We start from the raw sequence: 15981 nt of genomic DNA, 5'->3' as shown, positions 1-15981 counted from the left end.
ATATTCTCCTAAATATGCTTTGCATATTAATATTCATATTGTGATTGATAGGCTGAAATCAATGAACAAAAAGGAGGCTACGCTGCTGTCCTGAATTAGAACAAAAGACCATCGAGGAATATCAAGATGCTCTTTGTCAAAAAGTCTGCTTAATGTGGATTTTCTTTGAATAATGTTGCTTTTGCATTCCACATTCATGCCTTTGGGATTACCCTGCTCAGTACCAAATGTTTAACAAGGCTTGCCATTTGGAAATCAGCTCATCCACTTATTAATTTTGTTAAGAAATTTCTGCTCACTTTATTTATGTAATCAGAGTATTCTAAAATGACATGATATCTTTCTCTAATTAACAGACGTTTACAGATTTGGAATTAAAATATGAATATTGCCAGATTATTGACAGTAATTCACAGAATTACCAAAGCCAGCTCAGCTGGAAGATATGTTGTTTCTATGCATAATTTTATTAAATCTGAGCATCTAAAGAATGTTTAGTAAAGAATTCAGTTCCTGCAATGTCCACAGTAATATTTAGGTGATAACTTTTAGCTCATTAAATGCAAGCCATAAAACTGCAAAGTTTGACAGAGAAGTGGCAGACACATAATAGCAAACAAAATGTCTCTTTTTCTAAAATATCTTTTTTTCTAGAAAAGTTTGATTATCCATCATGTGCTAACCTGGGCAGGTGCCAGTTGATCAAGGCTTGTTCCAGCCAGTCCCTTGCCAATTTTCTGCCATTCCTTAAGCTCCATGGATTCAGACACACATTTGGTAGTGTCCTGTCTTCAACACCTCACTCCCTCAGTGTTATTCCTTCACTGGCTTGGTTGCTTCCTTGGCACTGCCTAGTGTTGGCTCAGGCAATCCCTCTAATCTATCCAACAGCCCAAAGCTGGCTGAATAGCTGGTTACTGGAGTTTGACTGCATTACAGAACAAATGTTCCATAGCACTACTGGGATATGAATGTGCTGAACATGATCTGCTGGCAGACATAGGCTTATCACACAAACCAGTCAGAAGTTTTTCAGCCTAGCTGAACCATATGATTTGTGATCCAATGGCCACTTTCAAGTGGTAGTTTATACTTTGGTAGTGCATTTGTAACTGTTGATGACCAAGAATGTGGTCAACTAGACAAAAGGATCATGAACGTGCCTATGCACAATATTGGCACTTGAAACTCATGTAAGGTGAGAAGCTTTAACCTGCCGTTGCCTGAACACATCATGGTTTCCTGTCTCTGGTCAATTTGATTCAGATGCCAATGATTGCAGTGAACAGCAAAACCTTTTCTCGATGACAGCTTCATAGTTGTAAAGGCAAAGGACTGGAACATCAGAATTATTCATTTCTTAGCCATCCTGTTCAAGGGCCATGGTATTTGCTTAAAATATGAATATCCAAGATTGTGATATTCTCAACCCAGCCAGTAGCTATTCCCAATTTCCTACATGGGAGCTGAATGACAGAACAAAGGCAAAACCACCTGCTCACTGCATCAGGAACGATTTGACCAATTGTAGTACAGGTGTCCCCCGCTTTTCGAACGTTCGCTTTACGAAACCTCACTGTTACGAGAGACCTACATTAGTAGCCTGTTTTCACTTTCAGAAGGTGTTTTCACTGTTATGAAAAAAGGCAGCGCGCACCCCGAGCAGCTGCTCGCCCCCGGATTTGGAACGGCATTGCTTAAACACGTTGCATTGAGCAGCCATTAGTAAGATGAGTTCTGAGGTGTCAGAAAAGCCTGAAAGAGTAAGGGTGTTACACTTATCATAAAACTAGACATAATTAAGCGTTTCGATCGTGGTGAACGAAGCAAGGACAAAGGGAGTTTGGCTTGTGGAAGTTGATGAGGATGATGTTGAAGAGGTTTTGGCATCCCATGACCAAGAACTGACAGATGAAGAGCTGATGCAATTGGAAGAGGAAAGGATAACAATCGAAACCGAATGCAGAAAGTGAAGCAACTGCGTGAGATTTTCGCTGCAATGATAAAGTACAACTTTAATTTTGAAAGGTTTGTAGGTTTAGGGGATATTTGCAAGATGGTTTGAGTGCTTACAAACAACTGTATGATAGAAAAATGCGCGAGGCTCAGCAGTCAAGCAAGCCTTCCACATCAGCCACAGCCGACGACGAACTTCGACCTTCGACATCGAGGCGGGCAGTCATAGGAGAAGATGAGCTGCCTGCCCCGATCGATGATGAGATGACACCCCCGTGTCCCACCACCCCAACACCCGGGTCCCAGACAGATACTGTACTGATTCGCAGAGAATGCAGCAGTAGCCGGGAGGCACACAGCACATCTTTAAGAAAAAAGCCGAAATAAACATGCTAATTAATTAGGTGCCGCCTAGCATGTAATTGTCGGCCCAGAACAGAGGCGATGCAATCGGCTTACAAACCATTTCATAGGAACGCTCTACCTTTGGATGGCGGGGGAAACCTGTACTGAAGAAGGCTAGGATCAATAGGGGTTAAAGAACAAATGGGAGGCATTGGGTACACTGGAAGATGAATATTCACACAATATTTTACTCTATAATGAAGTAACATGTGGCGCAACTAGACTCACAGTTGAATGTTGGCTGACAAAACAATAATTTGGGCAATCTACGAAAAAGACACAAGCACTCTCAGGGAATTCATCTGTCAGTTGTAAAGGGAAGATTTAACCACTCCTTGCTAAGGGAAGATTTGAATCTCTTCACCTTCTCTATTGACAGTAATATTTTGTTGGTATATGGAAGTTGTCAGGCCTCACCCAATTTTCCAGGTTCATGTTTTCTCTGGAGCATCAGAGGCTGAGGGGACATCTGATAGAGGTTTACAAGATTATGTGAGGCATAGATAGGGTGGACAGAGAGTGTCTATTTCCCCGGGTTGAAATGTCTTATACCAGAGGGCATGCATTGAAGGTGAGAGGGGGTAGGTTTTTTTACTCAAAGTTTTGGATGCCTGGAATGCGCTGCCTGGTATGGTGGTAGGGGTAAACAATTAGAGGTTTTTAAGAGATGTTTGGATAGGCATATAGATGTAAGGAAGATGGAAGGATATGGACATGGTGTAGTTAGGAGGGATTAGTGTTTGGGTGTTTTTTATTTGCTTTTTAGCTGGTTTGGCATATCGTTGTCTGAATGGCCCATTCCTGTGCTGTACTGTACTATGTTTGTAGAGTAATTATCATTATATCTGAACATGTCGTAATTAGCACTTTCCAGTACGAGTAACCCTATTGTCAGTCAATAGTCAACAGAGTCCATGTCTAGTGATAGATTTCTTATGTAAAAGTCATACACAGTTCTTTGCAAGTTTTGCATATGTACATTGATTCATGTGAAATAGCAAAGATAGGGTTAAAGGAACATCTTAAAAGGCAGAGCTATAGCAAGATGAATGAAATTTTGAATACAATTTCGGGACTTCCTGAAGAATTTATAAGGGACGATGAAGACACTAAATAAAAAGACAAGGGTTTCAGCAGAAGCTGAGCTGAGAAAGGGCTCTTACAGCTGTAGAAATCAATTCCAATATGAAATACTAATTATCTGAATAATTTTTTTAAAAATTTTCAGAAGATTAAAAAAAAGTCTAAAAAGATTAAACACAAGAAACAATCTGCAGTGTTGTAATAGCCAGTCATTAGACTCAGACTCCCTCTTGGCAATGAGGAATTATAGCACGGATGTTATCATGTTTCATTTTCTTTTCTGTCATAATCATATGTCTGATTTTACTGATGGTGCATAAATAAATCTCACTTTTCTGCAACATATGACTGAAGATGGTAGAGTGACTTATTTATTTTCCAAAACCTTTTGGAAATTTTCGCTACAGATGTCTCATCCTTAGTAAAATTAGACAATTTGAAAGCTGATTTGGAAGAGTGAAGTTGTAGAATCAGAAGCTAGGGTCCTAAATATGAACAAAGGAAGAGTCACAATCTGACTGATAAATCGGGGAACTAAACTAAATAGGTTGATAATGGATAGGCAATGGGTAACATTTAAAGTATGTATGTTATGAATTACAGTAATTATCTTCTGCCACACAAATAAGTTGGAATAGAAATTTCAACTACAGCTTAGAAAGGAGATGAAGAAAGTGTAGATGCGAAAAGAAGAAATATTAAACTGCCAAGGAAAGCAGTAGGCCTCATGACTGAGAATAGTTTAGAATTCAGAAAGGAGGACAAAGAAGACTGAGAAAAAGAGAAGAACAATGAGAATAAGTTGCAGATTGTAGCGGTTACTCGAACAAACCCAAACTGTTCAGAGAATAAGCTGGGGGTGGGTGGTGGAGGGGATGGAGTTAATCCTGCAAGGCACACTATCCAATTCAATAACAATGTTTCAAAGTCAAGGAATACATTCAATCTTTTATTAAGAAACTAGCAAAACAATCTTGAAACAATAAAAAAAATCTATGAAATTAAAACTAGCAATATAGCAAAATAAAGAGTCTTTAGCGTATTAAATGTACTTAAGCCAAGCATTCTTAAATGTATTCAAGAATAGTCAAATGTAGTTAAGTGAATTTAAGAGTACTTAAGTAATTTTAAGCGGTCAACAAAAAAATCTCATCCCTGGCTCACATTCTAGCTCTGCCCACACTAACGACAAAGCATGAATATGTAACTAAACTCTTCCCTTCTACCTTGCCTCCAAACCATTTGACTAACATAATAAATGCGCAACACCAAACACAATATAGATAGAAAGCAGATACATGGCTCCTACTGATCACTGAAGCTTCTATAAATACCTGAAAAAGTTAGTGAAAACAAATGTACACTCAGCACCACTTTATTAGGTACCTCCTGTACTTAATTAAAGTGGTCTCTGATCATATGTTTATGGTCTTTTGCTGTTGTGCCCATCCACTTCAAGGTTGGATTTGTACGTTCAGAGGTGCTCTTCTGCACACCACTGTTGTCAAGCATGGTTATTTAATTTACTGTCGCCCTCCTAGCAGCTTGAACCAATCTGGCAATTCTCCTCTGATCTCTCTCATTAACAAAGCATTTTCACTCACTGGATTTTTGTTTCTGCTTTTCGCACCATTCTCCGTAAACTCTAGAGATTGTTGTGCATGAAAATTCCAGAAGATCAGCTGTTTCTGAGATACTCAATCCACCCCATCTGACACCAACAATTATTCCTCAGTCAAAGTCGCTTAGATCATATTTCTTCCCTATTCTGATGTTTGGTCCGACAACAACTGAACTTCCTAACCATGACTGCATTGAGTTGCTGCCATATGATTGGCTGAATAGATAATTGCATTAATAAGCAGGTGTACTGAATAAAGAGTCCACTGAGTGTAGGTCCAACACAGTCAGAAATAGGGGAAGTTATAGTGGGCAGACCAATTACATGCTTACCTTAGTTCTGTCTTCTGAAAGGAAGATAACAATAGCCTCCCAGGAACATTAAGAAAGTGAGAGTCCAGAAAGAGGAAGGAAATGAAGAGAGCTAGATTGGAAAGAACGTTTGAGAAATTAATTTGTCTGATCTTTGCGCCTGATAATCTACGCCCCACAATTATATGGAAAATAGCCCTGGAAATAGTAGATGCACTGCTGGCTATCTTCCAAGACCCTGAAACAGTTCCTTCAAATTGGAAGGTGGAAAATGTAACCCCCTATTTAAAAAGCAGGGAGAGAGAATAAAATACAGGGATTTACACTTTTAGGCTCTCAACATTGAACCTGCGACAGCTCAGCTTGTTTTGGACTCTACTCTTCCACATGATCTTGATGGTCATTTTTGAGCAAATAAGCCGATGGTCTGTCCAACCATCATCAGCAGTGATCATGGTGATCATGGCTCTTGTATTTTTTTACGTCTCTGTGAATCCTCCTCCAAACAATGACATAATCTATAAGATGCAAATCTTTAAACGGGGATGCATCAAAAATGTTTTCACCATATCTCTCTGGTGGAACAGGGTGTAAGTGATGGTCAGGTCATGTTCAGCACACTTGGAGAGTAAGAGCATTTCACTGGAGTTGATGTTGCCAACACCTTCCTTCCCAGTTAGGCCTTTCCAGGAGTTGTTGACCCTGCCAACTCTAGCATTGAAGTGTCCAAGAAGAATGACTTTATCTTCCTTGGGAATATCGGTCTAGGTTGGTATACAAGGTCTCCATAATATTGTCTGGTGAGTCTAGGGTTGGAGTGTAGGCACTCACAGCTGTAGTTATTTGGTTGTTAGGGAGTTTAAGGTACATGGACATGAGGTGTTCATTGATGCCAACTAGCAATTCGGAGAGGTGACTGATGATGATGTTTATTATGGCGAATCCAGTCCTGTGGATTCTGGATTCATCTGCTGATTTGTCCTTCCAGAAAAAATGTATCCACCCTTCTCCTTCAATTGCCCTTCCTTGGCTAATCATGTTTCAGAGAGGGTGGCAAGGTCAATTTGGAATCTTCTCAGTTCTCTTGAGATGATGGCAGTACGTCTTTCAGGACGAACGCTTGTTTCACTATCCATAAGAGACAGCACATTCCAAATTCCTAAATTCTGTTTGTTTCAGGCCACAGTTCGGTTATCCCACTGGATGTGGTAATCCAGTCAGGAGTGAGGAGGCAGACTACTTTAGGGGAAAAAGTTTAGGGGTAACATCTTTACTCAGAGAGTGGTGGCTGTGTGGAACGAGCTTCCAGCAGAAGGGGATGAGGCAGGTTCGATGTTGTCATTTAAAGTTAAACTGGACAGCTATATGGACAGGAAAGGAATGGAGGATTATGGGCTGAGTGCAGGTCGGTGGGACTAGGTGAGAGTAAGAGTTTGGCACGGACTAGAAGGGCCGAGATGGCCTGTTTCCATGCTGTAATTGTTATATGGTTATATTTTTAGGGTACCTTTTTCAGCCCCTTCCCCATGTGGGGTGAACACAGCGGGTCCTAAATAGGGCTGCTCAGTCATGGGTGCAGCTGCCGAAAAGCTCTATCTGCCTCAGTCCAAGAGCAAAATGACTGTATCTAACACCACCGTCTGTGTGCCAGCTTGTGGCTGGGAGCTACCAGACTTCATTGTCCTGCTCCTGTTACTACTTCCTGATCACCACAGGGCTTTGTCCAAGTTGATTGGATTACCAAACCAGGGGGAATGCCTGCACATGAGGTCTTTTAATGTAGGGAGACTGATGCACAAGCAGTCATCATACAATCCTTGGCACAGAAAGGGCCAAAATCATCCGGATCCTCCCCCTTGACCTTACTGCCCTAGGTGACCCTGCTAGGAGCTAAACTCCAGGCGACAATGCTCTCAAGTTCTCACGATCACACAAGCCTCTCCACCATGACAAGGTGGCAGTACCCCTGAGAGGATAGAAAATTAAGTCTAACATCAGTAGTAGGGAATTAAAAGAAGTAAATACAGAGCAATTGGAAAATGTTAATGTAACTGGACAAAGTCATCAAAAGTTCATGGAAAGAAGTGTAAGTTTACTGAGGATGTAACTTGTAGACACATAAGGGCAAGACAATGAACTTTCTGGAAGTTTTTGATAAGGTTCCACATAAGAAATTGGTATGTAAAATGAAGTATGTAAGGGTATTATATCACCATTGATGAACAATTGGTTTATTTATTGAAATACAGTGCGGAGTAAGCCCTTCCAGCCCTTCAAGTAGCACCGCCCAGCAACCTCGATTCAACCCTAGCCTAATCATCGGACAATTTACAATGGCCAATTAACTTCCCAATCGGTACATCTTTGGAATGTGGGAGGAAACCGGAGCACCCAGAGAAAACCCACGTGGTCACGGGCAGAACGTACAAACTTCTTACAGACAGCGGCAGGGATTGAACCCCGGTGGCTGGGACTGTAAAGCGTTGTGCTAACCATTATGCTACCGTGCTGACCCAGAAAGCAGCAGGATCATTGTCTGGGTGGCAGACAGTGACTAGCGGGTGCCCACAGGGCAGCATTTTGATTCCAGCCACTCACAATATTGATTACAGGGGGATTTGAGTACAGGAGCAGCAAGCATTCCTGTATTGTAAAGGGTCTTGAGAAGTGGGTTTAGAATCCAGAATGGATTACATTCTGAGAACACAGAGTGATGGAGGTGGGGATCATAGTGCACCTCATGAGGCAGGTAATAGAGAAAAATTTGCAAGACTGTGCAGAATTGGCTGGTGAGCAGAGGGGAGTTCTGGCATAGAGCCATCGTCAACATGATGGGCTGAATGGCTTACTTCTCTGCTGCGACCATTCTAGAATGACATGAATAGGAATATGCCTCATCTGTCACCAGCTGCATCTGCAAGTGTGCAGATGACATTAGTACCTCAAGAATGGTCATATCACAGTCTAACCAGACGTGCCAGCTGAACACAGGGGTGCACTCTGAAGTAAAAGCTGGTATGCTGCTTTCAAGTCTGGAGACAGAAGAGCTCTCAGAGCAACCAGGGAAACCTCATCTTAGGCATCAAAAGGGCAAACACTGCCCACTCACAAAAATATCAGGAACACCTGTCCGATAACGATCCCTGGTGTATGTGGCTGGACATCAAGGGTGTTACAGCCTTGACAAGGAAAAACAGCATCGACTGTAGCTGTGACGCCTCCCTCCCTGATGCTCTAAACAAATTTTATGCACGCTTTGAGGCATGCAACACAACATCAGCCAGAAAAGCAAGACCCCTCCTAAGAGAGTAGCCACCATCTGTAACAGCAGCAGACGTGAGGAAGACTCTGCAGAGTTAACCCCCATAAGCCGGCTGGGGCAGACAGCATCCCAGGCCAAGTACTCAAGGAGTGTGCATACCAGCTCACTGATATCTTCACTCATCCAGGCTGCTAACCCACAAGCTTCAAATCAGCCACCATCATCCCTGTACCGAAGAACTCTACATCTTCAGAACGAAACATCTACTGCCTGGTGGCACTGACACCAATCATCATGAAGTGCTTTGAACAGCTGGCAATGGCTCACATCAAAACCTCCATTTCTGCCATCCTGGCCAGTCTCAGGGTCGCTCGGCTCGCTGTCGTCTAGGGAAACAGCCCTCGGCCCCACCAAACTGGGTAATAGTTTGTGTTGATGCTGTGTGATGTACCCCACCCTGCCCAAATAACAGACAATACACCAGATACGATTAAATGATTTACAGTTTATAGATATTACTGGAACTATATAATTAAAAGAGAATAAAATATAAAAGGAAAATAAAAGGTGCCACACTTATCAAAGTTCAATCTCTTTGTGCACAAACCGTTGGAGCTCAGGACCCTTCTTCTTCACCCTGCGACCCCTCGGACCACCTGGACCGGCCGCCTGGGACCAACAACAGTGGTCAACCAGACGGTCCACACGAGTCCATCTCTGTCTCCTCTCCTTGCCGAATGCCCCACTCGGGGTCCGACCCTGTTAGCGGACTCACAGCACCTGGTCCATCCTCTGTCTCTCTCTCCCGCCTTCTGCCCCAAAACCCCGCGCATACAATATCTTACAGACACACCAAAAGCACAACAACTATCCCAATTGGTTCGTAACATCTTCTTATCAGTAATGTGATCCAAACAAACTGCTAGGGGAGGACTTTCTCAGCAGTTAACATAACAAAGAAGCCCTTTCAATTATAACATAACAAAGAAGCTATTTTAATTAGACTACGCAGTGACATAAAAAAAAGAAACCCCTTACACGCACTAGGACCACCAGACTCAAAAACAGTTACTTTCCCCAAGCAGAAAAGCTGATCAACAGCTCTGCCCAGTAACCACCCCCCTCCCACCAACACAACATTATTTTTTCCTGTCAGAGACACCTTATGTACAGATACTCCTGAGCCCAGAATCACTTTATGGACATACAATCTCTGTATATAAACCTTCTCATGTATTTACATTTATTATGATTTTGTATTGTTGTGTTCTTTATCTCATTGTGTTTCTTTTTGTGCTGCATCATCTGTAACAATTATTTTAGTCTCCTTTACACTTGCGTATTGGAAATGACATTAAACAATCTGAATCTAGACTCATCAGCCAAAGGAATCAACCTCCCTGAATTCAACCAAATGATCTCTGTAAGAAATATATGAGACATTTCATGCCTCTAAAGTGAAGTTACCACAGTCCAGGTGGTTTTCATTGCCCCTCAAATAGCAAAGCTGCTGTACCCAGCCCATTCTAGTGTTATGTCACTGCCTACATTTTACGGAAAGTACAAACTTTTAAGGTAAGGAGATCACACCTGGCTCACAAAGGCACAATATTATTACAACAAGGTCTAAGCTGAAATGTAGATCTAGTCACTGTGCTATATGAAAGACAATGATTGCACTGCAGAGAATGCAGAAGAGACTCACCAGGATGTTGCCTGAGATGGGATATTTCAGTATGAGGAGAGACTAGATGAACAGGCTTTCTTTTCCTTGGAGAAGAGGAAGCTGTGGGGAATGTGATAGAGATGTACTAAATTCTGAAGGGCACAGACAGGGTAAAGAGTAAGGAACTTGCTAGTAGGAGCTGTCTGAGACATGGTGGCATGGGTTAAAGGTGAGGAGTAAGATGTTTAGAGGGGAGTTGAGGACGATTTTTTTTCATCGAGGTTTTTGCAGTCTGGAATAGTTGAGAACATGGTGGATACAGAGATTCTCACAACATTTAAAAGACGTTTGACTGAGCACCAAGAATCAAAGGTTACAGAACAAGTGAAAGTAAATGAAATTAGTGTAGAGAGGACTTTGGACATGACAGATTGAAGGGCTTGTCTCTATGCTGTATGGCTCTATAACTCTATGACTCTGTCTCTCTACAACTGAACTCAAATTCTCTCTGAATGAAGGCCAACACACCATTCACCTCTTTTCCTAATTGCTGCACTTGCCTGCTGACTTTCTGGTGCTAGTGTACAATGACAGCTGCATTCCTTTACATAGCAACATTATCCAATCTGTCACATTAATAAAAGACTTCCCATGTTGAGTGGAATTTGCCCCTTAGGCTTCCTTTAAAACTTATTCCTCTCACCTTAAACCTATGCCATCTCGAATCTATTGCTTTCCTGGTGTATATGCCTCTAGCTTTTGACACCTCTACTTGGGGAAAAAGACTATGAATATCTACCCTATCTATGCCCCACATGATTACAAAGCTCCATAAAGTCATCCATTCATCTCCTTCAAGGGGAAAAGAAAATTATAACTCAAGCCATCCAGTCCTGGTAACATCTTTGTGAATCTTTTCTGCATCCTCTCCAGATTAATCACATTCTTCCTTTAGCATGGTGATCACACTTTATACAATATGTGTTCATTGGATAGTGGAACAGTCATAAAATATGACTGAAGTTAAGCCATGATATTGAACGCGGCAGATCAGTATGGAAAGAGTGAATGACAGATAGCTGTTCCCATTGCTTCTGTTAGAAAAACATGTTGCAAAGAAATGGCGTTGGTCTTGAATACAACTATTGAAAAAGAGAGGTTGTGAAAAATTTTCAGCCTGTTGCACTCATGGTTCAGTGGTAGAATGTGGGAGGCACGGGTTCAATTCCTGGCCAATGCAAAATGGTACTTTTCACTCCTGCCTGTGTCCATCCCATGTTCTTCCTTGTCCTTGTATTGAAACCCTTCTCCATTCCCACTCTTATACCAGCTGCTTAACTTATTTTTCTCTGACAACTTCTTTCTCCCTCTTGCCATTTTGCTGCACAAACCAGTAATACGAAAGATTACGTACTGTTGATCTTCCAAGGGGCCCAGCTTTGTACAGGTCCTCCCAGGGTTACGCGTGTCTGACTTATGATGATTGGGTACACATGAATGAGCTCCCATGAATATTATTATGTTCAATCAAAAATCAGCCTTGAAAAAAATCAGTTGTCATTAATTTGAGATTTGATATAAGTGTATATTTCACCCACAGTAATCAGGTACTATAGTCTGTTAAGATCACAGGCTACCAGCTTTGCCGTGGAGTGCCACTTAAGAGAGTTCTTTTGGAAATTGACAAGCAATCACTCCTGACACTCTATTAAACAAAGTAAGAGCCACAGATACATCAAACCAACTGTCGAGTGTGGGACATTCTGATTCTCTACTTTTGTAACTAAGCAGGGGAAGGCAATAAATAAACTTAGCAATTAATTGGCCCTCATTAACCCCACTCTTTATAATAGTGTGGATGTATAGTCATCTTGATTTTGTGGATTTTCTGATTTACGGACAAAATTGACTTCTGTAGTAAAAGAACCCGCTGGTAACCCAGAGATGGTCTATGCACTAGTCTTAGAAATCAAACAGGCAGGCATCGCGAGTTGGAAAGCAGGCAAATGGTTTGTAGCCCTTTGTTAGAAAGGGATTTGCATTCAAGAGGTAGAATCATTGTGTCCCATACCGCAGACAGGGCCTTCGGCCCGTGTGTCCATGCCCATCATGGAGTCTTACCTATACTCAATTGATTTACCTACACTTGAACTTTTGGTCCTTATGTACTAATGATTCAAGTACTAGTCCAAATACTTCTTAAATGTTATGAGCGTATCCACCTCCAGAACCTTATCAGGCACCGCTTTAAAGATTGCAACTGTTAATGTTAAGGTACTCCAGAAATTAATCAAAAGAAATATTACATGTCTACTTTGTTTTTACTTCAGTGCAGCTCTCTGTTATGGATTGCGAGTGGGATGGGATTACAGAGAGGGGAATCGTGGTTGGGAAAAGGGGAAGGGAAAGGGGAGGAAGCACCAGAGAGACATTCTGTAATGATAAATAAACCAATTACTGAGAATCAAATGACCTTGCCTGGTGTCTCACCCACCCACCCCCCCAACCTGGCACTCCTTCCCTTCCACTTATCCCACTTGCCTCCCATGGCACTCCACCCACGCCTATCCCAGCATCCTTTACTCCAGCCAGTTCTACAAACTTGCTCTCCACTCCACGTTGACAAATACAGTACTGTGTTAAAGTCTTAGGCACCTGAGCTAGCTAGGTTAGGCACTCTAAGACTTTTGCACAGTATAATACAACTACAGCACGCACAGCATAGCAAATGTCAAATTGTCCCATTCAGGCCTAAAGATTTAATCACTCTGGAGGATGTCTTATTCTTTAGGACAGCGGTCCCCAACCACCGGGCCGCAAAGCATGAGCTACCGGGCCGTGAGGAAACGATATAATTTGGTGATATGAGTCAGCTGCACCTTTCCTCATTCCCTGTCACGCCCACTGTTGAACTTGAACGCATGCGAAGTCATTACACACGCATCATCCGTGTCAGCGCGGGAAGAAGATCAATTTCTCAAGCTTGCAAATGACAGTGGACTGAAAAGTATGTTTGACATAACATCTCTGCTAGCATTCTGGATCAAAGTCAAGGCTAAATATCCTGAGATAACCACAAAAGCACTGAAAACGTTGCTTCCATTTTCAACATACCTCTGCAGTGAATGCAACGAAAACTAAACTGCGGAATAGACTGGACATAAGGAAGCCCCTTCGAGTATCGCTGTCTCCCATCACCTCTTGATAGGACCGTCTCGTTGCAGGGAACAAGTATTCAGCCCAGGGCTCCCACTGATTCAGCGATATTGGTGTGTTGCAATGATTTTTAATGTTCATACGGGGGAAATATGTGCTGTGTGTTTAATATCCAAACGTTACTTAAAATGTTATGATGCTATTGACTTATAACTGACTTATAATTGACATCACTATATTCATGCGAGGAAAATATGCGCTGTGTGTTTAATATTAAATTCGTTAGATAAACCCTTTTAGAAACGTAAGTGAGTGTATTAGCCACTTATCACCTATATTCCAGTCATGATTAACACCCCCCGAACAGAATCACCAAAAACGATTTGTAGAAAAAAAATCGGCACGTACACACATGCGCAAGTCACGCATGTGCACTGGTGCCCGTGCAAGGCTTCATGGTCATGGTAGTCTTTCCTGGGGTAAACACAACATATTTGACTGCTACTCTAGTCCATTGGCTACCCTACCCCCTCCCCCCGGTCGGCCAGTCTGCAAGAATATTGTCAATAATAAACCGGTCCGCAGTGCAAAAAAGGTTGGGGACCCCTGCTTTAGGACAATGTCTTTCCTGACAAAGGGGTGTCACTACTTGGCAGGTGAGACTTGTGGTTGTGAACCAATTTCAGGTTCTGGGGCCGCCTCCATGGTGGTTGTCGGAGTTGACTCTGGGACTTCAGGAAGCAGTTCTGGTCTGGACAACTTTTTTCTCTAACAATTGTCTCTGCTCTCTGCAACTGATCGATGTGTCATCTCCAGATGACTTGGTACTCAATCTCCACTGTGTAGGAGGGTGGTCCAGTTCTGTCAATATTTCCAAGTTCCCTCTTTTGAGCACCTTTGCAGTCCCTCGCCAGGACTGCTTGTCCAGGAGTGAAACATCGAACCTCCTTGTTTGAGGAGCATTTGCCCTGCATACTCCTTCTGAGATTAGGTTTCAGGAGGTCCAAGTGTGAGTGCAAAGGACAACCCAGGAACAGCATAGCTGGTGAGTTGTTGTTTGTGGAGTGTGCTGCGTTGTGATATGCAAGGAGGAAATCGATGAACTTCTGATTCAGTGTCAGTATAGTGTGTTTTGCTGACATTGCTTGCAGTGTGATCTTGAGACTGGACAAATCTTTCTGTCAAGACATTTGTAGCTGGTGGTGTGGTGCAGATGTATTATGTCTTATTACATTCGTTTTCAGGAATGACTGAAACTGTTCCACAACAAACTGTGGCCCATTATCACTGAATAAGTGTTCTGGAACACCAGTCCTTGAGGAGAGGCTTCTCAACGTATCAACAGTGTGCAAGGCTGTTGGGAACACTTCTGGCCACTTTGTAGCTGCTCTACTACTACCAAGAAATTTGTGGCCATGAATGGTCCAGCAAAGTCTACATGAATCCACTGCCAGGGCAATGCAGGCCATTCCCAGGGATGGAGAGGTGCTGCTCTTGGCACCTTCTGGATGTGTCGACATCTCAAACAGTGCATGGCGAGCTGCTCGATCTGCTCTTCTATCCCAGGCTACGAGAAAAAAACTTCAAGCCAACTTTCATTTTGACCACATCTAGATGATTGTCATGTAGCTCCCCCACACTTTTTCTCTCAGCTTGGATGGTACAACAGCTTTCAATTTCCACATAAGTGAACACCCCCATCAAGGGCAAGTTCATCCCAGTGCTGATAAAAGGGGAAACCGGAATCTCTGCTGAACATTATAGACATTTCAGATTGGCATGTAGACTTGTGACACTGTAGGGACTTTTCTGGTTCCCTTTGGATCATCTCTGATGAAATAGGGAGACTTTTGATAAGCATTAGGGAGAATGCAAAAAGCAGAGTATCCTCCTTACAGGCATTTCCTTTTCCAGGGTAAATGGGACAATCCGTCAGCATTTCCATGATGAGTTGCCCTCTTGAATTCAATCTGGTAATTGTGTCCTTCGGGAATCAAAGCCCATCCCTGCATTTGTACTGCTGCTATTAATGGAACACTCTTCTGTGGATTGAAAAAGGGCACCAGTGGTTGATAAACACCAATAAGGGTAAACTCTTTCCCACACGTTTTAACATTTTGCACCTCAAATCAGAGTCAAGGGCTCTCTGTCAATCCATGCATAATTTTTCTCTGCAGTGGAACATGATGCAAAGGCTATGGGGCATTCACTTCCATCACTTATAACACATGACATGACTGCTCCTATACCATAAGGTGAGGCATCACAGGCAAGCTTCACTAAATGACATGGATCATAACGTGTGAGTACAGTTCCTGACTTAATTTCATTTACCTTTTGAAAAGTCACCTCACACTGCTTTGCCCATTGCTATTTCTTCTCGATCTGTAGTAACGAGTTCAAGGGGTCAAGCACATTAGCTAGGTTTGGCAGGAGGATGGCAACAAATTCTGTAATTGACAAATTCTAAACAGGACCACAACAGTGACACAGCCTTTGGACTTGGGGCATCCACCACTGC

The 15981-nt window shown here is 42.4% G+C and overlaps 1 protein-coding gene across 1 annotated transcript in view; it reads left to right on the top strand.

Annotated features, from left to right (window-relative positions):
- LOC140195187 (N-acylethanolamine-hydrolyzing acid amidase-like) overlaps positions 1–3789 on the top strand; it is a 36141-nt gene extending 32352 nt beyond the window's left edge. The window contains exon 11 of the mRNA XM_072253103.1: positions 52–3789. Coding sequence (XP_072109204.1) covers positions 52–99 — 48 coding nt within the window. The 3' untranslated portion in view covers positions 100–3789. The remainder of the gene's footprint in view (positions 1–51) is intronic.
- The last annotated feature ends 12192 nt before the right edge of the window (positions 3790–15981 follow it).

This window comes from Mobula birostris, chromosome 3, assembly GCF_030028105.1.
Source record: "Mobula birostris isolate sMobBir1 chromosome 3, sMobBir1.hap1, whole genome shotgun sequence".
Taxonomy (NCBI): Eukaryota; Metazoa; Chordata; class Chondrichthyes; order Myliobatiformes; family Myliobatidae; genus Mobula; species Mobula birostris.
Note: the sequence above shows the minus strand (reverse complement) of the source record. Positions and strands in the feature narration are given on the sequence as shown.